The sequence below is a fragment of the Haemaphysalis longicornis genome, unplaced genomic scaffold (genome assembly GCF_048455015.1).
Source record: "Haemaphysalis longicornis isolate Haplotype H1 unplaced genomic scaffold, Haemaphysalis longicornis Haplotype H1 scaffold_2, whole genome shotgun sequence".
Lineage (NCBI taxonomy): Eukaryota > Metazoa > Arthropoda > Arachnida > Ixodida > Ixodidae > Haemaphysalis > Haemaphysalis longicornis.
The window spans coordinates 59,462,689-59,490,224 of NW_027526295.1; the positions used below are offsets into that span (position 1 = coordinate 59,462,689).

The window sequence follows — 27,536 nt, forward strand, 5'->3', positions numbered from 1 at the left end:
GTCACATTAAACGCATAGGCGTTTAATAACTCGTAACATATAAACACGAAAGTTGACATAAGCAACATGGGCAGCTCACTGGAAAAAAAGAACAGGTTTGTAAGACGCAGGTGAAAAGGTACCTTTGCATATGCGAAATTGCAGCCTAACGAATTCTTGTACGTCCTATGCTAGACTACGCTGCTGCCTAGCGGTTTCTTTTGAAAAACAAATTCAACTAACCTAAAGCATATTCCCATGGCTCATTTATTCTAGCTATAAAAGAGAACGTCCCCTAACTGGTTTCCTAAGCGGAGTTTGCCAAAGCTCTCCAAACGGAGATATATAGCTTGACTATAATTTCTTCACTGGTTTCATAAGAAATATTTTAACACTAATCCCGAGCATTGCATCAAGAAAGCGTCCTAACGAGCGGTGTGACATAGCAGTGCCAATAAACAAATAATGCCTCCATGATGGCAAGAAGTGGCATATTTTGATCCTCACTCTTTTCATATACGGTCGAAACATAGTACAAAGTACCACGGAAAATTATACAACTGGTCTCCAGAGTTCAGTTCGGAAACACCGTATCGAGCTAGATGCTGTGATGGCGGACGGTAGCTCTTGAGCATGCAATTTTTATAGTTATATTTGTTGATTGGTCCGTTGGAACACTGTCAACATTTTTATCTTTGCAATAGCAACCCGGTATTTGCGACTGCGTGATGCCTTATGTGTTCCGTGTATTTTCGTTGTGTGTAGCTCCTTTTGTGTGCGTAATGTAAACGTGCATAACGTCCGCAGAATTGTACAAATAGAAAATCCTTCTTCTTGATGCCCTCTGTTTGAATTTGAACACCCGTCCAGTAACTACCACGTCCTGCAGTAATATATCAATCAATAAATTTATTTTTGCAGTAACGTGTGGTAGCTAATGCAACAACAATAAATGATGAATTAAAAATAAATAAAATGCACAAACGAATGGGTTCCTCTCAAAACAACGAATAAAAATGGAAGTGTAACACCGCAAACTGAAAACGATTTGGAAATGGAGTGAATTACACACGCAAATTCAGGCGTCGTTGAGGATCTTAAGCTGCTAGTCAATTCCAAGAGCTGTAATCACACGACTGGGGCAAGCAGAATCAGAGTATACGTAGGAAGAGAAAAGATGAACCACAAATAGTGAGAAGCCTTAACATAGAACAGCGCTTCAGAACATTTTCATGTTCTGAAATACTGAGACTTAATATAGGATGGATCTACTAAATGACAACCTAAGGATGGTAGTCACAGTCAGCAGTATCGGTTGGGGGAGTCATGCATTCGAAAGATCGTGTTGGCCCATGTAGAAAATCGAAGTTAAGGATTGCGACATAATGAATATGAACGTAAAGTGATCACATTGGCGGAGCTGTCGAAATTGATAGAATAATGTTAAAAACAGCAGGTGCAAGAGCAACTCAGAGAAATCATGCTTATGCGAAAACGCTATATTTATACAGCAAATTACTAAGGCAAGCCATGCATTATGTCCAAAATCGACGAGATAATGCAAGTTCCCAAGTGGTAGATTAGCGACGGGAGAATGAGAGACTAGGAATAACTTGGTTTGTGGAATAAGTTGGAATAACTGAGACGAATACCTTGGTATGTGGGTTTCCTCTGGTAAAATACGTTGAAAGAGGTGAAAGAAAGAAAGCTGTATGAGACGAGGGTTAAACTAAAAATTATATGAGTAATTAGACTAGAATACGTTTTAGTTTACTGTCAGTACAGCAGAGGACTCTAAGCGTACTATAGCCTGAAAAAATGCAAAAATAATTATTTGCTTAAAGCAGATGATGTCTTGGAGCTACCGGCTAATCACGCAATTCTTTGCTTTATGCAAGTAATTTTCCGTTGTACTACTTAACAGGTGTCAGGCTGTAATACGTACGCCATGTTTCCAACGACTACAAGTAAAGGCTGAATTTAGGAGCGGCCACTCAACATTTTAACGTATTCAGGGTATGCTTGACACAATACAGAAATCAGTGGTATATATTAGGACCTCTTGTGGGGAACTATAGACCGCGTTTTAATTTTACACTCCCGCTGCTTCAATAGAAGCCTACTGAGCCAAAGGAATAAATGACACAAACATAATCATCCTGGAGCACAGACCTCCAGAGAGGGGAAGCGATAACTTTCACAGAAGAAGTGAACATTTTCTTTCAAGAACGCGAGACAACGAGATGCTGCCTTTCCGAATATTCGCTGCCTGCTTAACGAGAATATTAAGGAACCTTTATTTTGAAAAATTGGGTATTGGTATGCGAATAAGGCGACAGCATTTGAGACACAAAAAAATTCCGAACATTTTGTCTGGGGGAGTACGGAGAACGCGTGCACTCACTGCTTCAAGGAACTGTAGTCGCAATTCTCTGTGGTAATCTTAAGCATTAGCAATCCAAATAGTTTCCCGTACACTTCTAAAAATCATATCATTAAGCAGAAGTAATGCAGTGCTTCAAGATGTGAACGATTATAACGGTATTTGACATTGTGCGCTGCCTCCAAACCGAAGAACAAATTCGGCCTAGAGTTTCTACGGGCTGGGGGCGTTCGCAAGAACATTCAAACAATGAAAGCAATTAAATTCAACGATTAGGTATTGCCTATGATGACTCGGAGTGAAAAAAGATGCTGCCTTACTAAAATATTTAATACCAAACTTAGGTCGACCCATCGGGCATTGGAAAGAAGCATGAGAGCAGTAGCACTGAAAAAACGTGACTCCTACTACCTCTAATGCAAAATCAGCGTTTATTATTAAGTAACAAACTTATTAAACCATCATGGCTGAAATACGAGAAAAAGGTCGACTCGGCCCGCGCTTGCGTACAGGGCAGCGCGACTACAAGCATTAGGCGACAATTATCTCAATCCAGAGATGAAATAAAAAAAGTTTTTTTTTATTTTTCCTAAGAATAAACCACCAAGCCACTGGTTAAGAACATATTTTGAATAAGACACTGCATATAGCGAATAACTTTCCCAAATAGACGTACGCTTTTTATGCGTGTTAGAAAAAATACGCGTTGCTAGCAATACTTCGAGCCAAAAATGCAAAAAATATTTCATGCCCAGAATAGACCTCGTGGCAGCATTCCAAGTTCAACAGTAACGAACGGTCATCATGGATGGTGAAGTAAGCAGTTGAACGCGGGAAAATTTAATTAAATTGGGCAAACCTCCACCCCCTTTATCGCAAAATGAGTAGGACGGGAGGCCAAGTGTGTAAGAGGGGGAGTGGGAAAAAAGAGAAGCTTTTATGTTAGAGGAGCTGTAGAAGACAACCGGCTTTTGACGAGAGAAGTGTCAAATTGGCTGAGAAGTGTCTACATACGCAGATGCTTTTTAAAGCGAAGCTTTTGTGCTCTCAAGGACGGCGTCTGTCTAAGATTTGGGTCTGGGCTAGTTGGTTCATCATTAAACTGTGAAACAGCGCCTAAACGAAGACAGTAAGAGAAGGCGCAGACACGAGCGCTGCCTGCCTGTGTGTTCTCTTACTGTCTTTGTGCAAGCGCCGTTTCGCAGTTTAATACCGTCTGTCACGCGCAAACGCCCTGCAGGAAAGGCAACTCTATCTCACGATGAGGATCTTTGATATTGGGTGAAATGAAAAAAAAAACGCTTCTTGTGGCCCGAATCGAACGTGGTTCCCTCGCGCAATGAAGCTGGCGTCGATACGATTGCTTCACCTCGACATGGTTAAAGCTGTTTGAAAAACTCAGACGACAACCAAAGAATCCGTCACGAGAAAGCTTTGCGTTTCACGACGTTGTTAGACGAAGGGGTGCATGCTTTTTAACCATTTATGCACTCTACCTTGTGGAATTCTATATTTCCCACACTAGTGATTTCCCACCCTGCAGCCATCCGCGCTCAGCAAACATTCCTTGCAAGCGCCGGCTGCGGATGGGTCCGTTGTTTGCGGAGGCAGACAAAGGCAGGAGGCGGCGAGGACAAAACTTCAATGGCAGCATTTATTGTAAAGTGCCAATTAAATACACTGCATGCAGACTGATCGTAGGCCATAACGGTAACACTGCGAGCGAGGCATTAAACAACGCTAGAGATCGGAGATGGTTCGACTCACCGATGGCATACCGGAGCAGCGGAGCCACCGATGGCATACCGGAGCAACGCAGTCATCGGCAAAAAGCCGACAGCGCACTGAAGATGAAGAAGACAGATCGTTCAAATAAATCAAAAATAAGAATGGACCCAGGACCGAACCTTGGGGAACACCAGAGTATACGGGGGCTAAGTTTGACGTATTATTAGCAATGTGGACGTACTGACATCTGCCGGACAAATACGAATCAAGCCACCGGAGAATTTTCGGGTTAGCTAATAATTTTTTTATTTTAAACAGCAAGTGAGAATGGGAGACACGGTCAAAGGCTTTTTCAAAATCTATAAAAACTGCGTCAATTTGCCTTCCTTCATCAAGCGATTTAAAGAGATCGTTTGTAGTATGAATTAACTGCGTTACCGTTGAAAACCCACGCCGAAATCAGTGTTGATTAGGAGATAAGAAGTTATTTTGTTCCAAGAATGAGCTGATATGTTTGAAAAGAAAGTGTTCCGTCACTTTACTTGCTGTGCATAAGAGAGAAATCGGCCGGTAATTTTTAATATCAAATTTGCCGCCGGATTTGGGAACGGGGACAACATTAGCCTTTTTCCAGTCTTCTGGAACTTCACCTCGTAGGATGCTTTCTCGAAAAATTAAAAACAAAAATCTTGAGCACCACTCAGCATACCTAACAAGGAAAGCATTTGGTATATCGTACGGCCCAGCTGATTTTTTTGCGTCGAGGTGGAGCAGAGCGGAGAAAATGCCCTCCTCGGTAACAACCAAATCAGGTATATTTATGCAAGACACCAAACATTCTGGTGGTGAGTCAACTGTCCGTACAAATACAGAGGAAAAGTAATCATTGAAGGCTATTGCCAAGGAGCGCGGGTCAATGATATCAACATTATTCACTTTTAGTTTCTTTATTCCCTCTTTTTTGTTAGTTAGGTGCATCCAGAATTTTCTCGGATTAACACTCAGGAAGTTATGCATCCTTACATTAAAAAAGTGAAATTTCGTGCTTTTGATTTTTTTCCGAAGCTCGGTCCGCAGGGTCGTTAACAGACAGTTAGTGGCTGCGTTGGAAATGCGTGATAGTCGTCTTATTTTACGTTTGAGTTGAAGAATCTCACGTGTGATCAAGGGACTTTGGTTAGAATTTTTTTTCTTTTTTAATGGAACATAAATAATGCACTTCTGCACGATGTTTTTAAATTGAGTCCAGAGCGGTCCGTTGTTGTTGTACTCGGAATGGAATTTATCGAATTCCAGTTCAAGTAAATCTAAAATGTTTTCGTCCGGGGCAGCATTGAAATCAAGATACTTCCGTATCACAGGAGTAGAGGGGGTGCATAGCATGTTGCTGTTGAACAATACTAGTTCGTGATCAGAAATTCCAGGTTGAACTTCTATGGTGTTATTGTACCCGAGGATAGCCTCGGAAACAAAGATAAGGTCGAGAATTGAACTCGTGCCTGGTGTAAGTCGAGTGGGCATTCTTACTAGCTGCGTTAAGTTGAACGAAAAAACTGTGTCGAGTAGTAATTCAGAGTGCCGGCAATTGGAATCAATGCTGAGGCGATCCCAGTCAATTTTTGCCAGGTTGCAATCCCCACACAGGATTACGTGTGTATAGCGTTTGCAATACTCGCTAAGATAGTCGTGCAGTGTTTCAAGAACTGAAATGTCGGAGTTCGGAGGCCTGTAGACGGCACCAATAAGTATACTGAGATTATTATGCTGAATGACAATCCAAGTCATTTCAATACACGTATTGTTTGGCAAACACGTATAATCGAGACCATTTTTTAGTACTATTGCTACACCTCCCCCTTTTGAACCTCGATCTTGGCGAATAATTTCATAAGAGTTAGGAATAATTGTCGAGTCAGGAATGCCGCTGTGAAGCCACGTTTCCGTGAGGATAGTGACGTCGGGATCATGCGCAATGAGGAGAGTTTCTAAATCATCAGATTTCTTGACACTTCGACATTTATATTTAAGAGTGAAAAGTGCCTTGAGATACGATGCAGATTAGGCGAAACTGTACCCGGTAAGGTCGTGTTTGTGTCGCCGTTGTGACGTCACGGCGCAGATAACGGCACTCTCTTGTTGAGCAACTCGTCCCATTGATGTAACTTTCCATTTATTTTTATCTTGTCAAACAGCAAAGCAACTTTCACTCCCCTATCTCTTTCCGCTTTTGCGCTTGCCCATAACTGTTTTCGGATGGCCTGAACGCGAGGAGAAAAGTCTTCCGAGATGCTGTATTCCATGCCCTTCAGGTTGCAGCAGTTTTTGAAGATTTTAACCTTATCTCTTCCGTCAACCAGTTTTAAAATGACTGGCCGGACCTTGTTCTCGGCTGGTCGCCCAATTCTGTGAATTCGTTCGACTGCGACGTCTGAGATTTTGAGCAAATCTTCAAATATATTTCTGGTTACTTGCTCTTCAACAGATTATTGAGGTTCGCCCTCAGGTCCCTTGACACCAAAAATTATGACATTGTTTCTTCGACTCCTATTCTCCAGATCATCAATTTTCCTAATTAAACCATTTACTTGCTCCTGCAAGTTGTCGACCTAAGCAGTGTAGGACGTAACGGTCTGGGTGAGTTCATCCAGCTTGTTATTGATCACTGTTAGCTTACTGCACGTCTCATCGAAACGCTGATTAACCTTGACTGAGTTTTCTTTAAGTTCACGAAGTTGATCCATAATTGTTTTCAGCATTTCCTCGACGGCTGGTCCCGGGTTGGACTCGACATCACCACAAGATGACAACAAATCAACAAAACAGTCATAGGTCGCACAAAAAGCAAGGACCAGTGGCCGTGGGCACGGCAGAAGCAATAGGAAAACATCATTGCTACGATAGCAAGCTTGTTTGCTAGATTCTCTCACCTGAATAAGAAACAGAAACGGGTTCTTGAGCGACATGCTCGCTGAGCTTCCGCCGTGCCCACTGGCTTGGATGGACGAAGCGTGGGAGTTTATAGCCGTGATCACCGGTGACGTGATACGCGGCGCAGTGTGCTGAGCAGCGAGTGAAGGGATCCAACAGCGCATGCCCAGGGGTCCGTAGCCGTTGCAAGAATCACCAGGAGCAGCTTCGTGGCTATCACAGCGTCCGACCGGCTTGGCTTCGAGAAGAATGCCGCCACACACATGCTCTGTAGGTCGGCTGGACGAGGCGAGAATCAGGGCCTGAATAAGAAACAGAAACGGTTTCTTGAGCGAAATGCTCGCTGAGCTTCCGCCGTGCCCACTGAATTAGTTTTGAATTTCTCCATCCGTATTTCCCGCGACCCAGTTTATAAGTATCACGTTGACGAATCGGGGTGTGTGTGGTTGCTTTCATAACTTGAACATTGTATATCAATAAGGGGGACCCCCCTGATTGTGCTCGTATGGGATTGATTTGTAGGGGAGTGTTATATTTTTAAAACACCTTAAATTCATCAGGAACACTTTTATAAAAAAAGTAAAACGTTTACATACGAGCACGGTAGTTTTCTAGGGCGTGGGTAAGGGATTAGTATGTCCCGCAAGAATGTGACCGGGCCTTAAAGCAACAAAACGTGTGTTTGTATTTAAAGTTTATAATCAAAAAGCATATACTTCCCGACATTTTTGTTGTGCACTTGTGTATTTCGCTAAAGGGAGACTAAAGTGACTTTGTCTAACCTCTCTTTTCGTGTCTGTACACCATAGTGGGGCTTAGAACAAGAATACTCTGCGCCGTCTGCTGCGGCTTTAGTAGATACAGCTGTACGTAAAAAGGCGATTACTATTCCTCGATCGTTATTGGGAGATGTCCAAGCTTTAAAACTTTATGCGCTCGCACTTCTGGTTGTGTGAATGTCATTTTTATTTAGAGAAAAACTGTAGTTTTATTTGCCGTAAGCACGTATTTGGAACGTATTTCTTGTGTTTGTTTTTTGAACCGTTGTCAACGCCAGCTTCCGTTTCAGTTCCCTGCAACAACGTGCTTGGCCTCTGACGCTATCCTAGTTCCCGCATTCTGGATACCTCAGAAATTGTCAACCTGCGCTTCTGCATGTTGTAGGCTGCAAAGTGGGACCAACAAGCCTCTCAGGTCAGCTCAGGGTGAAGAATGTCCGTACCGTTTACTGCCAAATGGCGAGCCGAGACACAGGCATGCGGCTGAACGCCTTGCGCGTCATTGCAGCACCTCAACTGCGAAGCGTTTCGCCCAACGCTTTAAAGCATCCTTGACGAATCTCCAAGTCGTAAAAAGCACGTTTACACCAGATATATAGTGGGCTAATTCGGCGTTGTGTCTGCGACCTCTCGGTACCCGAACGAAATTAGCCAAACAAAAATCAACTACAGAAAATTTCGCCTAGACTTATAAAGCTCCGCTTGAACCTGCATGGTGACATGCACTGAAGAACTAAACCTGGATGGTCATATGCACCATTCCTGTTGATTTAGGCCACCCGAGAAACAGTCGGGATATCTAGGAAAGTGACACATAATAATATACGGCCCTTTTTCCTTACCTCAGGGGCAGTTCTTTCCCAATAGCGAGAGCCTGCCCCTTCGCGATGTACAGGCTGTTTATAGTTTGAATGCAGTTTAGGGGGCTGCTCAGCTGAGCACGTATTGAATAACCCTTGTGGCGTAATCTTCCCCCTAGCAATCACAAGTATCTTATCATCAGAGCGGTGTCACATTAGAGCAGGAAAAGCAATGGCAAATATGGGATCGTGCTGCAAAACGCTTTGACAATTCACCCTACGCAAAACAGGGCTTCTGGACTGGTACCTGGTTTTCGCGAGCACACCACTCGTTGCTTTGGATTCCCATTACCTGTATTTGCTTCAGCTACCCTTACAGAGATTTTACTTTGCCTTCGATTTTCTAAAAGTGTGCCAGTATCACACGCATAAGCAGCTCAACTCCGGTGGAGAATGGTTAGCGAAACCGTTATTGTACGGATCGCATACAAGCCCTAGAGTAATGTTGGCTTCACTGACTTACCGCGATGAATACGTGAGGACATGGGTTTGATTCCCGGCCGCGGCGGCCGCTTTGCTCATAGGAGAAAAAGCAAAAACGGCCGTGTGTAACGAGATCTCGGTGCACGTTAAAGATCACCAGGTGGTCAAAATTAATCCGGAGGCCTCCACTACGGCTGCGCCCCATGGCCTGGGTTGCGTCGGCATGTGAAACCCTACAACCAATCAATCAAGATGAATACGCTCTGAAGCTAGCAATATGGAGCACCATTTTTAAAGAGCCAGGTTTTGTCGGGTTTTTTTGTTTTTTTTTCGTAACCAACCTCATTCTTGAACGGTTCGCCTTTGAACTTTGAAATTTGACCGCTGCCACAGAAGCGTTGAAGGATCGTTTAGGAGCAGATTATCTCTGGTTGAAGGGTAGTTTTAAGAGCGAAGTTCTCTAGCGGATCGTTAGTTTTGGTGTCCGCAGTTAAAGATGCAAAGACATAAATTGCCGAGCGCTCTCACCTGAGCGCGGGAATACCGGCGACTGCCCGGCCAATAACAAAACCAACAAAATGCCCAGCGCTCGTGTGTGCGTGCCTCGCGACAACCGCCCAGCGTCAACGGCGCACGTTTGTCAAGCCAAGCATACCCAGTTTGGAGAGTGGCCAAGATTGGCAAAAAAAAAAAGAAATCTCCAGCGTCCGCCGTTATCGTGGAAACACTTGCTGGGACTGAGGAAGACAGGTCATGGCCTACGCCCCTCCAAGGTGATGTATAATGATTATCACTTGCAAAAATATGGAGGAAGCCTCTGCTTATGAGCAACAATGATGGAGCATCGTTGCGGCCACAGCGAAGAAGCAAATAGGTCGTGAATATTGCGTACAGCTTCGCTACCTTTAAGTCTTACGCGCTGGTGTAAGCTTCATTCATTTTCTTTGCGATGGAGAATAGATTACCTAGGTCGGGCTTAATGTTGCCCTCAGAAATAGTACTTTATTCTCCCGTATTCCCTTCCAATCTGTTCTAATGCACCTTAGTACCGTAAACGTCCATATTTTCTATTTTAGTTCTTTATTTATTGATACTGTTACCTTTAATTGAGGGCCGTAATAGGGAGTAGTACAAAACAAGAAAACAGTATACAATGCAAAGAAGGACCTTAGGTTTCATCTTGCCCGTAGTACAATTCTAGAGAACACACGAACGCTTTGACATTTGAACTATCAACGGCATACTATGGAAGTCTATTTGTCATTTCTATGATATAAGGAAAAAAATGTTTGAGCCCGTATAGACGAGCTCGAAAGGCCTTATTGGGTTACTATGGTTCAACTGAGCTCCTCGTTTGGGGGCAGGTTGTATGCAAAAGTCTTTTTTTTCTTTGGTGTCTATAATTTGAAACAGTAGTTTTACCCTTCGAGGTTTAAGGTGCACTTGCAGCAGTTCCAGGTTACATGATTTCAACATATCTCTGACGGATTCTGTCCTGCGGTATGTTGGGCAAAGGAAGCGCACTGTTAGTTTTTTAAATTTTCTAGTTTATCACCCAGTGACTGCTGGTGCGGACTCCATATGGAACAAGCATACTGCAAAACGGGGCATACAAAAGTCTTCAATCCAAGTAATTTAACATCTTTAGGGGCATGTTGTAGTTTTTGTTTCCGCTACTAAAGCAACTTTCCTTAGGAGTTTGAACCCACCTTCTCAATATAAACGTGGCACCCCAAATCGTTAGTAATAGTCACCCCCAGGTATTGGACTCCGTGTGTTCTGGCCAGAAAGTTATTTCCTATTAATAGCACGCACCTACACCGGTCTATTATCTACGACGGACAAACACCACTGCTGCTCCCAAAACAGAACCTCTCGTAAAATATGATGTATTCTGTCCCACTATTACCAAAGCAGAAGAATATTCCCAGCTACACATCCTCCGTTATCGAGACAAGAAGCCACCAGCCTGAGCAGAACACAAACTCATTTCCTTATCGCACCCTTCTTCACGCCATCTACCTCACCATATACCCGGCCACCTCTAGTTTCTGTCTCTTGCCCGGCACCCTATAGCACCAAGTATGGGAGTGCGGACAAACCCCAGGCCTTCCCCCCATTCCTACCCCCTCTTACGAGCAGTGGGCGGCCTGCCTGAAAAGTCCGCAACCTGTGACCCAGCGCAGACTGGTGAACAGGGCCTGGATTTCCAGCCAAGGCCAGGGCATTCCGGACTAGGGACGCCCCTTCACGGGCGGGTGCCCTAAAAGCACCACGAGCGCTCGTGAAATAATCATTTATACCTCCTCCTTCAACTACTAACATATACTACCTTCTCTCAATTCACCCCAATTTCTTGTAATTATAGTTCCTGCTTCTTTATGCTTTGGTCTTGGCTCATCAGAAAGGCAGTTCACAGGCGTTTTCCCTGAATTTAAAAAGGCAAATCGCGTCACACCTGCAAGACATCGCTCTCTTTCCTTTATCACTTTATTGAGCAAGATCGTGGAAGAATCATAAGTCGGGCCACTTGGTTGTTGTAGATAGTCAAATAGCGCAAAACACGAGGGCGAAAGATGAGGAGACACACGAAGGTGCTGCGATCACTGCTTAAGGCGAAAACAACGCACATCTCTGAAATCTTTATACATAATTTTGTGTCCAAAAGATCCACAGAAGATTTTGAGAAATTTCAGCCTATGAAGCTAAATGACCAGCGAAGCTTTTTATAAAAGCGCAGGTGACAAAGATAGATAATTGGGCGAAAGATATGAACAAATTGTTGCGAAACAAGAACTGTACTACTCCATTTTTTTCAAGGTCATTTATAACGTCGTAATGAACCTGAGTATCCAGAGCGTACATGTCAGGGGCGAGATGTCACGCCGCCTGATCCGCTGTGCAGAGGCGTTCCAGTGTGAACGCTAGGAGCGCCGCCGCTGCGGTACCAGGTGAACAGGCGAGAGTTTGTTTGCCCAGGCGCTTGGCAACTTGATCACTATCTTACAAGTGTTTCCTGAACATCATTTTTTGTCCCGAGCACTGAGGGCAATAATCCCTACGAATCGGTTTTGCGTCTCAGACAAATACACGGAATCGTACCAATACATTTTGCTGTGCTTGAACGCTATAAAACCCATTAAAATGTTCTTAAAATGAGTTCTTTAAAGGGACCCTGCAACACACTTTGAGCAGTGTAGGTAAACCTGCGCAACGTTTAGATTATAACAGTGCCAAGAATTCCTGAGCCAAATATTACACGTGCACGTGAAGCGGTGAGCGCGCGAATCGCTGTGAAACACGCGGAAAAACCAACCGCGCTCTCTTCAGTTCTCCTCATTGTGCACCCCTGGTATGGCCTAAACGACGTCATTGAGGCCATGGCTGTCCGATCGGCTTTCAGTGGTCAACTTCGCGGCACATTTCACCCATTTCTACCTTCGTCAGTGCTGTATACAAACCTCTGCTATCTCTGAACCTGTAGGCACAGTTTTGCCGTTTTTTGTGTGTGTTTTGAGTGCGTGCGGAGTTTGAGGGATTAGCTCAATACTTTCCTTTCAACGGGACCACTCGACAACAAACGTTTATTGCTTGAAAAAAAATGCGGGCCAATCCACCCTGTGGAGGTGGTTGGGAAGCGAAGCTTTAGTCACCACCTACCGCTGGTGACTACGGCCCGCTTCCGTTAATCACACGTTACAGTGTACCTCTAACACGTTGTTTATTATCTCATTTCTGGACGACGATTAGAACAGCCTTATGGTCGGTGTGATACACACTTAGACTTTGTGTTTTCACAACACTTATATTCTTCGTGAACGTTAAGTCAATGCACGTCCCGCGAATGGTAGTCGGTTGCTTGCTATCGCTGTTGCACACAAGTCCAAACTGTTCGAGTACGAAATCGACGAGCCACTGGTTTTTCGGTTTTTCAATGTCCACGTTAAAGTCACCGACGACGATTATGGGCGTGGCGGGATCATCAGTAGTGAAGGCAAAGTGCGTTCGCATGAAACTTTCGATGTCGGTCTTAGGTGTGTTTGGCGCGATGTATACAGTGTAAATGGCGATGCCATCTCTCGTAGTTACTGCGCCACCGTCGCCGCAGTCGACGTCTTGGTGCGGCGTTTCTAGCGTGCGTGTCTGGAAGTCGTTGCTAAGGTCATCCTTCACGTATATTGCAACGCCCGATGCCCGAGTGGCCCCCCGACTTGCAGCCGCCTTTCCTGTGTACCCGCGGACGTGGTAAAACGCATCCACCGACGAGTCAGTCCAGGTTTCCGACAGACACAGCATCGGCACTTGGTTGAGGAGGAAGTCGTGCGTCAGATCCGCTGAATGCAGGCCCAGTGATCTGACATTAAAAGTGGCAAGTGCAATGGAATGCGGTTCCAGAAGCAATGCCCCGCACGTTTTCACGACGGTCTGGAGATGGTGATTTTCGAGCCGCCTAAACTCGTCCTGTAGTTGCCGGTCGACGTTTTCGTGGCTGTGGTAGAATGTAAATTCTCCGCTGGAATTTGTCAGGTAGAGGTGGTTGACGTCCGTGCAGCGACTGAGAGCGACACACACTAACTTTTGCGGGTGTTTCTTGTCGTACTCGTACACGACGTCCGCGTAGGTTGCTCCCTGCGACTTGTGAACTGTCAGTGCACTCGCTTGCATGAGCGGGAACTGGGTTCGCTTGCAACTGACTCTGGTCTTTCGGTCTAAAGTCATCGTGACGGACCGTAGTTCGATCGGCACTACATCTGTTTCGACGTGTAACCCACGCCTGTTTGCAGCATTTCTAAGGGGGGTCGCTTTGATGCGCGCGAACCGTCCCGTTTTGGGTTCGTGGAACGTGAGCCACATTCTATGCGGCATGTCGCTATTGCCCTCCGCATACTCGATCACTTTCAGACTTCCGACAGCACCGTTTACGAGTCCGTCCTTGACATCAATGTTGAGCGTGATCATGTACGGCTTTCCGACTGCTAGCATGATCATTTGCGGCAAGTTACCCATCTCGTTGTGTTTCATTTTCTTGACTTTCTTGGCTTCCTTGACGTGCTCGTCCGTGGTCTGCCAACCCAAGTAACGGTCTCGCGCGTTTGCAGCGATCACGTCGCGGATTGCTTTCAAGGCGACCTCCGTGTTGAAGGTGCCGGCGTCTCCGTTGCAGTAGTACAGGCGCAGTGCACCCGGCGCTTCCGCCATCGCACGATCGGCAGTGACGAAGCGACTCTCGATCAGTTTCACTTCTTCTGGCTCTAGGGCACTGCCGTTTCCGATCTTGGTGAGGATCGACGAAAACACCACGTCCTTCTGGCGTACCACCTGACACAGCGGGAAGTACGCAAGGTGATGCCACCTGACTTCGGTGCTGAAGACCTTGTTTTGGCCGCGGCTTCTCTTGAAGATGGGACTGGCTCTGACGGGCGGCAGTTGTCGCAGGTCACCGCACATGATCAGGTCTAGTCCTCCGAACGGTTCTGCGTAGTTGCAAGTCATCTGTCGTAGTCTATCGTCGACTTTAGCGAACATGTCGGCAGAGAGCATGCTGACTTTGTCGATGATGACGGACTTGACGGTGCGGAAGACCACGCGGTACGTGCTCAAATCGCTGTCCGACAGTCCACCGTCGTTGTGAAGGGTGAGCTTAAAGGCGGCGTGCACTGTGGCTCCACCGATGGCGACTGCGGCTTTTCCGGTGCTAGCACAGACGGCATATGCATTTGTGTCGAAGTTACCGTTGTTGGCATTGTAGTACCTGTTGTGCACGTCCATGGTGAGTCTAAGGACGAACGTCTTTCCACACCCTGCAGGTCCTGTGAGGAAGACTCTGAGCGGTTCCCGCCCGGGTGTGGTAACCCTGTGAATGACGTCTCTGGTAATCTCGTACTGTTCGGCGTTGGTCTGTCGCATGAGTGCGTAGAACTTTTTGCGCCTGTCAATGTCTGTGCGTTTCCGCACCGCCGCACAAGGGCCGTCACTTTTCATGGCGGCGACGTACTCCGGGTCGTCAAAAATGTCCTGGTCTTGGTCGTAGTCGACGCGGACGTTCGTCGAGTCGGCTTTTCCTCCTTGTTTTACTAAATTGCTCATTTCGGAAATGATAGACTTGGAAATCTCCATAATCTTTTCGTAGTCGATACCCTAGCTACTATGCTATCCAGGTTTGCTTCGTAGATTTTTTCGAACTTGTTGTTGTCCAGTATGTCGATACGCGCTTGAATGGATGGAAGAGTAGCACTTTCTCTCTTTTATAGTTTTAGGGCGAGTCGATCGAGTAGTGCCTGTATCTGATAATGTATGGTCTGTCCTTTCGGTCGTACCTCTTGGTTTTACCGTTATAGCTATAATGGGCGACAAAGTCTGCCAGGCACAGGTCCTCCAAGCCGTGTGGCCGGTCTTCGTACTTCTGGATGATGTTACGCTGCCAGACCTGAGTCGAATTTTCGGCCAGGTTCTCTTTGGCCATTTGCTGCTTGCTTTTGCGGACGCGTGTCCGTTCTTCCGGGAGGCAGGTGGGGATGAAATTACGTCTCGACTTTTGTCGGACATGTCTTGTTTCAGCACAAACCACGCCGCTTCCTGCGCCGACATTTCGATCGTCTTCAGCATGGTGACCCCGAGTGCCTTCAGTGCCTGTGCGTACTGCATATCAGGATTTTCTTGCATGATCTTGATGATGGCCTTGTGCAGGTTGGAAATGCCGCGATCCGCCTTGTTAACGTAATCGACAACGTATGAGGCGCATGCGTAATGGTCCAGGATGACCTGTATATTCATGTTGGAATTAAGGACCGAGCCTATCCACGGGTTAAAGACGTTCGTACGTTTGTCTTTCACTGTGCGTTCGAGCAAGAGGCACGGTCTGACAAACCCGGCCCTGAGAATGTCGACGTACTCCTGCTTCGACGTTATATCGAACTTCTTAAAGAAGACTTCTGTCGTTTCGTATTCTGTTTCTTCGAGGCTCGCGTGCATGTCCCGGTACTTTTGCTTTAGCGCCTCGCGCTTCTGTACTTCCTCGGGTACGTCGGTGGGCGGGAACGGCACGACGATCATGGTTTCGTCGCTCGGCGTGAAGGGTGCGCCGAAGCGACACACGCTCCTGTTGTTCTTGTAGCACGTGTGCGTGTGGTGGTGCATCTGCGACTTTTCACGCGGCAAGAGGCTGCTGTCCAGAGACATCAAGAGCTCTTCCATCGCGATTGTCTTCGGCATGTCCATGGTCAACTCCTCGTCGGGCACGTTGTTGAGCCAAAGGAGAACGTGCACGTGCGGACTACCCCGGTGCTGGAATTCGACGCGTTTGAAGGAATCCACCACGTGGTAGGGTTTGAACGGAGAGACAACCTTGTCCTTCAGGATGTTGATGATGGTGTCGAAGAGCCTGTTCGCGTAGATGGCGCACACCACCGGGTCGTTGTTGACGAGGTCCGACGCGTCGATGAGGCGCAAGTCGTCGATCGACCGCTGCAGCTCCGGGGTGCCCTGCACCCTCAGTTTCTCGAGCAGTGCAATCAACCGTTTCCAATGTACTTCCGACGCCGACATGGTGAGGAAGACCGTCGGTTTCCCGAGCTGTCGGATCATGGCGAACACCTCTCTCTTCTTCTCCATCCAGTAGTGGGTGGTGTTCGGTACTCCTCGCATGAAGGCCAGGTCTTGGTCGATGACAGATTGAATGAACTCCCGTTCCTCGAGTTGTTTGCGCGTGATGCCGTCGGCTTCGCGGTTGCTCCTGAAGGTGATCGTCTTTTCGACCATCCTGTGCCGTATGACTTTCAAGGCCATGTACAGCACGTGCGTCGGCTGGACCCCTCTTCGGTCGGTGCGGCGAATTTCGCTTGTTGCCAGGGAGAATGGCGTCACCCGGTCGCTGAGTATTTTCCGGGGCTGGCCGAGGTACAGCTGCGGGAAGGACAGTTCTTTCCCGGTAGTGTCGTGCAGTAGGGAGATTGGAGTCTGCCCTTCGCCCGGAGCGATGTTGAGGACGTGCGAGTGATTTTGCAGGCCGGCTATGCATGCGTCATCGTACACGATCGTCTGGCTCGATGCGTTCAAGGCATCGACACATTGCTTGGGGTCGTTTTCATCGTCGACGTCCATGAGCTTCTCGACCTCGTTGTCGTCGATTTCTTGGCCTTCTGGCGGAAGACTTTCGAAGGTGTGCGGGTTGAAGCGAATGTTGTGATACTTGTAGAGGGGGCTCTGCAGGAGGACGCCGAGCCACGCTTTAATGTGGTCTTTTCGAACGGTACCAGAAACATACGTGGGTTTCGCGAGCAGACATCGCTTGAGGTTCACATTGATGGCGACGTCATCGTCGATACCTCGTGGGAGACTCTGAAAAGTCTTCTGCACGTCGATGGGCACGTTGACTACTTGGCCCTTTATCCCGAACTGGCCGCCGCCGTGCGAGAGGCGTCTGATAGACATGAACGGAATGCGAGGTGCGACCAGACGTTCCTCGACGACGTTTAGCTGAGGTAGGTGCGGTGGGATCGGCGGATAGGCGTAGCCGTTGGTCTCGGAGAGCGGAGGAATTTTACCTTCGAGTAGCGAGTCCTTGCACGCGCCGCACACTTTAAAGTTCGCGACGTCGTCCCTCGGGAAGTCGCGCGCCAGCACGTCGAGAGCACTTTTCTTCTTTGCCGCATTCGTTACGTTCGAAATGCAAGCTAGGTCGTCTTGAAACCAGAGGCGGTCGCACACTGAGCAGACGAACCCGAAGTCCACGTCGAGAACCTTCTTCTTAAATTTGGCGTTCGCTCCCTTGAACTTGGACAAGTGTTTGTTGTGGTACTTGCGGCGTTTCGCAGCGTTCTCCGAGTTGCGGCTCTCGCTGCTTCCGCGTCGAGCCCGTCTCTTGCGTTCGAGTTCCCTTGCGACGTATTCCGCGTCATGCTGCCCAACCTGACGCATAAGTTCCGCTTCTCTGGCTGCATATTCCGGGTCCTGCTGTCTGGCCTGACGTCTTCGTTCCGCTTTTCGTGCGACGAATTCTGGGCTGTTTTGTCTGCGACGTTGGTGTGCGAGGCGTTGCTGTTCTTTTCGCCGAGCGTTATATTCGCGTTCTTCTTCTGCAGTCCTTACTTTTCGTGGCCTACCCATGGTAGGCGCAGTCTAGAAATGAACCGACGCTTGATTTAGAAGGTTTCCACTGACGTATTATTATTTTATAGCAGCTGCGCAGCTTTGTAGCACGTGAGGATCGACTGCGACGAACATAATTCAAAGGGTTTCTGGTTTATTTTGTACGAATTCATCATTGAGCTATGTACTGCATATCTGAAATGGAAGTAATTCACAGATCGGTAGCAGATACGGAGGGGAAGTTAGATGCCATGCGTTCGTGTGAGCTTCCTTTACGTTTTACTAACTCCTAGCGCATGCGCAAGGCGTGCACACGGCAGCTACACGTGCCGTGGGCGGAGCACACAGCGCGTCAGAGGTCGCGTGACAGTATCACGTGACATTAGATGTGTGCGGTGAGTGCACCTGTCTTTTCTCGGCCGCATCCGCATGGGCTCGTAGCTCAATCGGTAAGACAGCATGCTCTCGCTCTGTTTCTCTATTCGTTCCAGGTTCGATTCCTGGCGGTGCCAGTAACTTCTTTTATTTGTTTGCGGGAGTTTTCTGTTGACACCAACGGTCGCGAAAGAACCCTTGGGGGGTAGAGGTAAAAAGCTTCGCTTTAAAACACCCTACCAGCCCGAGCGCGCGCTTGTCAGCAGGCACCCATGACTGCTTTTTTGTGGCGCTACACCCATCCACGTTGCGGAGAAAAGGAGAAAACTCCTCAGAATGTGATATATCGAAGACAACCGAAGAGAATGCCGCGAGCCGACCCCCTCTCCGGGAGAGAGCACGCAGCTTTCGTGGCGTTGTCCGCGGGCGAGTTCAGAGGGAACGATTATGCGCGATTTCTCATCGGGCGTATTTTGAAGATATAAAACTGAAGATATTTCTCGCACAGCAGAGATGACGCAAACGGCGACTGAGCGGATGTGTCAATAGTCACGCGACGAACAACAGAGCGAGAACCGCTCACACAAGATCACAAAGAAATACGCAAAATCTTTCTGTGCCTGTTTAGCTTTCGTAAGTAATAAATAATTTAAATATGCAGGTATGATTGAAGCCATGCCGGAATTTGCATGCTGCCGGTGGTGGTTGCGATGCTAATTTCAGGTTAGGCAGAGTCACATGCCAGTGCTTTCCGTGTTTACATCACAGCCGCAAGTAGCGTGACGGCCGCTCACTGCTCTTCTGTAGCCTGTAATGCGCGTATGATAGAACAAGTTTTTAAGTGCAGAGGCCTTCATGGCCGCGCCTGGTCGTCGCAGCTCCCTTGCTGGGCCTAAGTAGAGCCACATGGCGTACCACATGGCGTAACCCAGGGGCTTCGAAACCCAAGCGGTTTTTGTAGACATAAGCGTTCGAAACCCGTGAACGCTGGAGCTTGTCATACGTCCCCCTTGCTTAGCGCAAAGAAAAGTGCAGGTACATTTGAGGCAAAATATACGTAATTAACCGGCAGCGCCCGCGTTCATCTAGTTAGGAACGCTCGTTGGGTTGGTTTGTACGATAGTAAGCGAAAACAAATGGTACGAAAAGCAAGCACCAAAAACAACACAACTCCCGCTGGCGCAGTTTCAGGCGGGGGGCACGCAAGCACAGCGAAGGCGGGAAATTGGAATTTCATTTGGAGGTAACAGTGACCGGATTGTGGCGCTACAGCTTTTTCTGGCGAATTTGTGCTCTGCACTTCCGACAGCTATCACATTCAGTGGAACGGCTCTAATTTATTTTAGAAGCTTTTCATCCTGCGCCGAAGTGAAATGACCATTTTGTCTCCGTAAAACACAGGGAGCGCGTGCTATTTCATCACGAACAGGAGGAAATAGATCGCCTGTAATTCCTCGCTTCCGCCTCAAAACGCATGCTGTGACGATGTATTTGTTGGAAACCATGTCTTGATTGTGTTGAAGCTTAATAAAATGTGTGCCTCAAACCGGGGATTTTGATTCAGAGCGTTTGGTCCTGCTATGATTCCACCACGGTGCGCACGTAGGTAAAGTTATATTTGCATCATTGTATGCATGTTGTTTCATTTTATGCTGGCGGAAAAGCGTTTGCTTGTACTGGTTTGGGGTTTTCTCAAAAGCTGTGTGTATCCTTCTGGCGGATACGCTAATACGCAACTCGCGTAGCAAAAGATTCAGCAGATGGGCGAATAAGCGTTGCCATATCGCAAGGGAAACTCATAAAACCTTCTATCTCACGCCGCGGTGCCGTCGTAGCGGGAGCAAACCTTTAGCGCTTCACGCTGCAAAAAGTCGAACTAACAGATGCTGCTATGTCGTTAAGCCGAGCGCATCTAAGTGACTTGCACCGGACTATCTGCAAGGAGAATGCAAATAAAAAAGCTCCCCTGTCGCCGTTTTTGCTGCAGTTGAGCTGTTATCTAGACAGTTTGTAGGTAGAGTAAAGGGCCGTGCGGCACATTCACATTGTTTAACCACCATCTCTCATCCCGTTCGGCAGCAAGATTTACGCACAGAGAGTTGCAGGCAACGGAAGTGGAGAACCGGTGAGCTGTTTTGTTGAATGCACTGACTGCGGGACCAGTGGCTTCTGCGGCCGCCATGGTTCACTCGGCAGGTTTTAGTTTTCCTGCTAGACCACACCGCTGTCTCACTCACTTCCGGGCTCTGTTTACGTCACGCATAACGACGTCATAAAATAGCGCGAGGACTGAAATGCATTTTTAAGCAAAGCTTCATACCTCTACCGCCAACGGTTCTTTCGCGGCGTGGGGGACAAGAAGCTCCCAATGCAGCGGAGGCGGCAGAGAAAGGAGAAAAGGCGGGGGTGGGAGGGGGGGGGGGTTCACTCACAGAGCACACTGCGGATGGCGCGGCGAATTTACCCAGCGTTCCCCGCGCGGACGTGCCTGCTCGCGGGCTGGCGCGTCGGCGGTACGGCTTTTTCCTCTACTTTAGCGACGGTTAATTGTTTGGGGCCTGTGTTGGCGCGGCTTCGCGTTCATTGCGCGCTTCCTCCGCGCGGCTTCACTTGTTCGATAGCACATCCTGCTTAACCCGGACCCGAAGGAATTAAGTGGTCGTACGGCAAAGATACATTAGGAATGGTTTGAAGGTCGGGAACCCAAATGCAGAGACCAAATCCAGACAACTGGCCGCTAGAAAACGCTACCTTTAGCGCACCGCTCGCCACGAATAGGACTTTGTTTTCTAAATTGATGATTACCAATTCGGATGTGTTTTAAGAGGTACTACAAAATGCATAAGGAGCAACTGTTTCTGATAAATAGTGATTAGAAAAGCTCCCGCAGCTTCCTCGCAATTCCGAAACTTTTTAAACTAACTATTTTTAATCGGCATAAATGGGAATCACTTTCCTAACATGCCGAATTGTTTCGGTGTCTGCACTTGTGTCTCGCGGGTGTATAGCCCCTAGCTAGCACATCAGGATGGCTAGGTTCCGCGGTCTCACACTTCCAAAGACGCTCCTCTCCGTTTTCTTGCTGCCGATGCGCGGCCAGGATACATTCGCCGCTCTAGCCCGGCCGCGGCCGACGCCGCAGCGTTCGGGACGTCGCCTCCTCGAATACCATGTAACGGCTGGCAGAATCTGTGGTTTCACTCTTTGTAGAGCCACGAATGTATATTCAAGTGACGTGGCATGGGCAGTTTTTGTGGATGTTGTTTACAGCTTTGGTTTTGAACCACCTTCACAGCATAGAATGGAGTAAGTTTATTTTTCAATTTGTTATTTCTCAGCAATTCAACCATCTTTCGCAGCCTTATACACGGCAAGCATCCAGGTTACCGAGTGGAGTTTGTTGTAATCCAAAAAAGTAAACCCAGCAGTAGTGCGCGTCTTAAGCTTGATATCTGGGAGATAATCTCCTCATTTAGTTGCAACCATCGAAGATAACGCGGGGCTGATCCTTATTTGCTTTCACCTGGTCCGTCGGGTTTAAGTTGTTAGTCGTTGTTATGCCGAGGTACTACACCTTTGTAGAACGAGTGATTACATTATTATTCACGACCTACAAAAACAACCAGAGAGTTTGCTATTCGTGACAGCTATGCAAACACATTTATCAAATTTGTTCTGCATAAGTCATTTTTGGCACAAGGTTTAAAAACGACGTAAAGAATAATTTAATAGTCCTTTCTCAGAGACGCTTTCGACGCTGCAAATCACATAGGCAATCATCGGAAAACAAGCACAGTTTAATCATAGGGTGCAAATCCCATGCAATATCACAAGCAAAGTATCCGTCTCGAGAAGGCTTTGCGTTCAACGACGTTGTTAGACGTTGTTGTAACCATTTCTCCACTGTACCTCACAATGCGTTTGGTTGAAACATGCAGATGTAAATCTTTTTCCTTAAAACGGCCCATTTATATTGTATTTGGCACAAACAAAAACATCCATCGGGGCACTGAACTCTGCTTACGTACATTGAACGGAAAAGCTTGGATTTATTGTTAGCAACGTCCCTATTCCCGTATAATGTTTGCAAGCTTTTTTCGCTTCCTTTTCTATGTCTTTTCACCGCATTTATTTCACCCGGTTTCTTTTCTGGTGCAGCGTCCTTGTGTCCCTGTTTTGGCATTTGCTTCTTACATTTATGGCGCGAATAACGTCAGCACGCAGATTGGCACAAGCTACAGCTTCCCAAAATCGAGGGTTAGCGCGGATAATGTTCACCTGTTCTACTCACGTGCCCCCACGGTCAGGTGTCACGCGGAAGACACTGTGGGTTACCAATTTTTTGTTTTGTTGATTTTATTAGCCACCCTAAGCTTCTCATTTTTGCCCAGTCACCCATGACTTTTCTTCTCGGGTGGTAACATGCGGAGATACCGCCAGCAAAATAAACGTAGGGCACGGCCGAGTCGGTACTAACGCATTGGCTGATACACTGCAGATCCGGGTTCATGTCGAATAAGATCACACATGTGTTTTATTTACTATTTCAAGCGGCGCTCATTTTGTCCACACGGCAACAACAAGTACAATAACGATGACCAAAGTTTTGCGTGGAAGGTGGCACTTCTGTGGCTTTTGATTTCGAAGGCAGGAAATTGAAAAAACACAACTCACTACCGTGAAGAAGACCCAGTTGGGCAACCAGCGACCCAGTTTCCAGCCACGTCGCGCTAGTGTTGCGAACCTCCCCCATTTGTTTCGTTATTTTTGTTCTTTGTTACCTTCGATCTCGGCTGTCACTATTTTATATTTGCTCATGTAACTGCATACATAAACAACACGTCGGAAGGCGCTGAAATGTTCGCTGTCAAGCCGTTGTCACCAATGCAAACTTTTTGCATTTACAACTAATTTGTTGTCATATATCTAATAGAGCTATGAGAAGACTGTGTGGAGGCGGTAAATTTATATCGCGAGGTCACCCGAACCATAAGTAACATTAAACCTGCGGAGTGCTTTTTTACGAGCGACACACCCATATTCAGGAACCGAATCAGGAATACAAAATTTGTGTGCTAGACCGTAGCCACGTCCTGTTTCTTATTTATGACCCAGCACCCCGCGTGAGTTTGAAACCCATAAATCAGCGCTTAGGGCCGCTCTCTCAAAATGGTGCATGAAGCGCGTTGTTAGCGTCGCACAAGCGTGCGATTGTTTCGGTAGGTAAGCACTTTGGCACTGGCTACTCAATTTACCGTCCCGTTGATTATTTTGCTCATGCAGGGTCTTTAGCGATAACGAATTGACATTACGCAAGTTTCTAGCATGAAGTATAAGGTTTCTGGTAGAATACTTGCATTGAGAGAGCTGTAGGGAGATTGTCTACGCATAACCAAATGACAAGAAATAGAGCTTAATTTTGTGGAAAGATATCAGTAATTTTATAGGTGTTCATAGGTGCCAGGTTACACTCCTTGTGCTTATTTATCCGCAATGCCACTCTGGTTCATACTTATTTCCCACAAGGATACAGTTTTTAATTGATCGAGGCGAACCACAAAAATTTATTGTGGCCGAGATTTCTCAATACATGAAGGAACACCTGTTCTCCAGTTTTGAGCTATTAGGCATGTGATATCTCAGCATTAAACAGGTCTTCAACTATGAGGTATTCATTAGAATACTGGCGTTGCTAACGCGGCAGGTATTGTTATTGTGTTAACAATCTTGTAAAACTGACGTCCTCTTAAACTCTTTTATACATCCCGTTGCTCCGTAATACAGGACACGATAGGCTCTACAGAGGCACTTGAGCTGCACGGGGTATCTACTTAAAAGTCCTATGGAGCTTCCTTAATACCGAGACCTTTAGTTAACAAAGGTTCCCGTTAAAGGTCTCTCGGATATAAAACCTACGCCCTGCGAGGCATTACAATACACGTACTGATGTATGCGCGCAGATTTGCCCATGGAAGAAAGAATGCACTTCCGCGCTACCTCACTACTCCAGCTCGGAGAATTGTGTAACATCTGTATGTCCAAAAATTAACGTGGGAAATGTGCTTTCGTAACCTTTAAAATGCTTCGAATAATCTTTGACAACTGAGCTTCCAGGCACATCCGGCTTCTCCTCATTAGTGGCAGCGATAATGGGGGCGTGCATTGGACCATACAGGCTTGTTATAGGGGAAATATTGGGAAATAGCAGTAGACAATATTGTTACGTGACGCTCCCAATACACCGGCATACAACGAAGACGTACAAGCATTGAGTGATACTGGTCGGTGCTTGGTTCGAGAAAGAAGAAGAGAAGTTTGATCGGGCGCAAGGAGGCGTTGCGGAATATCATCGCACGACGATGTGGCAGCCGTGTTTAGAAGCCCCCGTTTAAAACGGAGTCTACAGTGACGCAGTCTTAACGAGCTGGTGAAAGACGTCGTCCGCAATGCCTTTCACCACGTGAGAAACCTTCTCTGACTCGGCCATGTTTGGGTCTACCCTGTGGCAAAGCGCAAGCACGTCTTGAATGTAGGTTACATCGGGTTCAGTGGACGTCTGTGCGCGCGACGCCAGCTCGTTTTGAGCAGCGACCTAGCGACCGATGGGTTTGCCAACGATCTCCCGCAACTTGCCTTTGCAGGCATCCCAGCTAGTGACATGGGGTTCGTTCTTGATGAACCATATCTTAGCTGTTCCGTCGCGGTAACATAGGACATTTGCAAGCATGACTGTGGGATCCCATCTGTTATATGCGCTCACCCGCTTGTAGGTCTTGATTCAATCTTCCACACCGAAATCGTTGGTGCCGCAAAAGCGGCCGGGCTTACGGGGCTGTCACACGATGACAATTGGTGGGGTCGATGCGTTTCCGTCGTGCTCGTTCACTCGCCGAAAACGCATTCATTCAGACAAATACACCAGTGCCTCTCGATGCTTCTACGTCTTCGTCGTTTGCCGGTGTATTTGGAGCATCACGTAACAATATTCAACCCTTATTTCATCCCCACTTATACAGCACCCCCTGGGGAATACGGCTGACAATAAAACATATGGACGCGTGTATATAATTAAACGGGGATATTTCCGTCCCGCAATGCCCAACGTATTCCAATGGCAAGCCCAAGAACGCTATTGATGCTATCCTCAAGCTTTGTTGTGTGCAGCGGGTAGTGATGCCTTCATGAATACGCGGTGCCGGTACTGCATTTTCGAGAGCCCCAAACCAAATATTTTCAACACGTCGTCGGCATCAAGGCATTTAAATCAAGCGTGATATTTAACGCGACCACGCCACTAGGCTGACTTCGCCATTTTAGTGAGCGCTACTAGAGAGCGTTATCTGCCGTACTCGCCAAGCGTCGGCCGTAAGATGTCATCACGGCTGACGGGTAACTGCGACGGCGCAGTCACTACCTTGCATTTCGAGGCTTGAGTGTATTTTAGTGAAATAAGAAATATGCACAACAAGAATTAAGAGCATGTTGAGGAGCATGAAGCTTGAAAACACAAAATGTTGGCCGAGAAACCGGATAGCTTTACGCATCAAGAAATTCGGGTTACTTTCTCGCAGCAAACGATACAAATACTACCACGCTTTCTAAAATACTGGTTCTGAACACTACAGCTTGCATGGCCTTTATGTGAAAGGTTGTCAGACGGTGGTGTGGGGTAAGCTTGCAACGATATCTATAGGGGCCGCGCCGGTTTGTCATCTTCGGCCTGAGTGGAGACTTGGGGCGTGCTGGCACTAGACAAATGTCCCTTCTTAAACAGACGTATAATCGGCCTCGGGACTGGGTACAGACTCATCGCAAATCACGCGGCAAAACACGGAAGGAAAGCAAGAACCATGTTCCTTCCCGTATCCTCCTTTGGCGTCCATACGCCGGCCTTTGTTTATGCTGTAGGCGATTGTATGGCCACTCATCATATGCCTTGAGCACTCTCGTCTGCACAGATATCCAGAAATCTTCCCTTGTTTACGTCCTTCGTAACAGAACAGGTTTTTTGCTTCCCTTTTCTAATTCTTTTTCATATCACGCGTTTCCGGGATCCCGATAAGACAATAAACAGAACAAAAATTACTCATCTTACAGACCATATATTCTACGAAATATATTCATTAACCATTGGAGATTTCGTTTTTTTAAGCGAAGCTTTCCGAGTCTCACCAATGGTGTACATTACGTCGCAAACGCACTGCAGGAAAGCCAACTTTCTGCGACAATAACGATGATCGTGGGTGAAGTGACAGAATAAAGCCCTTCCCCTAATTGGGATTGAACCCTGGTGCCTCGTGCTGTGAAGCCAACGTCTATCCCATTGTGCCATCCCGACACGCTGAAGGAGTTTGAAGTTGGAGAGGGGTGCATGGACGTGTAAAATTATACGCGAAAATTAGGCACTCCTACGTATAACGACGACGATGGCTGTACGGGGAGCTCTTTTCGTGCGAAATGAAATGGCGACGGGTCAAAGTCAAAGCCGCTGCGACCAAAAGTCGAAATTGCGTTCCAGTCAAAGTGAAGGCTCAACAAGTCAAAGTACAAACTATCGGCTACTAGAAGCCCGAACTCGGATGACAACCAAGGAATTCCTCACGAGAGAGTTTCGCGTTCAATCATCGTCGTGGTTGCACGAAGGTGTACTTGATTTTTTTTCCGGTTTATTTCGAACATGCTTGTATTTCCGTTTCGTTTTGTGCTTTTTGCGCTTTGTATTGTTGTTTATTTCAAGATTATGTTGCTTTCTGACGGTAGTTTCTCGGTTTTCTCTATATTCTGTCCTTTTTTGATTTGTTTTTCTTCATAGCGAATATTCCTGACATCTATTTATCGTTTCTACCAGACGATACAGAGTGTATGCTGGTAATGTACAGCTTCTTGAACAACCTACCCCAAATTTTCACGTGAAAATGCTCCGCATCGAGGAAACAGAAGGGGCGAGGGAGCGATGCATACGGTTCTACATGCCGTCGTGTGTGCACGCATGCG

At 47.0% G+C, this 27,536-nt stretch overlaps 1 protein-coding gene across 1 annotated transcript; it reads right to left on the reverse strand.

Moving 5' to 3' along the window:
* Nucleotides 1–15,333: 15,333 nt before the first annotated feature.
* On the reverse strand, nt 15,334–18,246 carry LOC144167993 (uncharacterized). The gene is made up of 2 exons (XM_077697095.1): nt 15,606–18,246; nt 15,334–15,507 (listed from the first exon to the last, which is right to left on the reverse strand). The coding sequence occupies exons 1-2, from the start codon at nt 18,183–18,185 to the stop codon at nt 15,334–15,336; spliced, it is 2,754 nt and encodes a 917-aa protein (XP_077553221.1). The 5' UTR covers nt 18,186–18,246.
* Nucleotides 18,247–27,536: the final 9,290 nt, after the last annotated feature.

Excerpts from the sequence above, each read along its gene's own strand:
- LOC144167993 (XM_077697095.1), bottom strand. The coding sequence starts at position 18,185 with ATGGGTAGGCCACGAAAAGTAAGGACTGCAGAAGAAGAACGCGAATAT. Across the intron at positions 15,508-15,605 it reads TGTCCGACAAAAGTCGAGAC|GTCTGGCAGCGTAACATCAT; the intron begins GTAATTTCATCC and ends AATTCGACTCAG.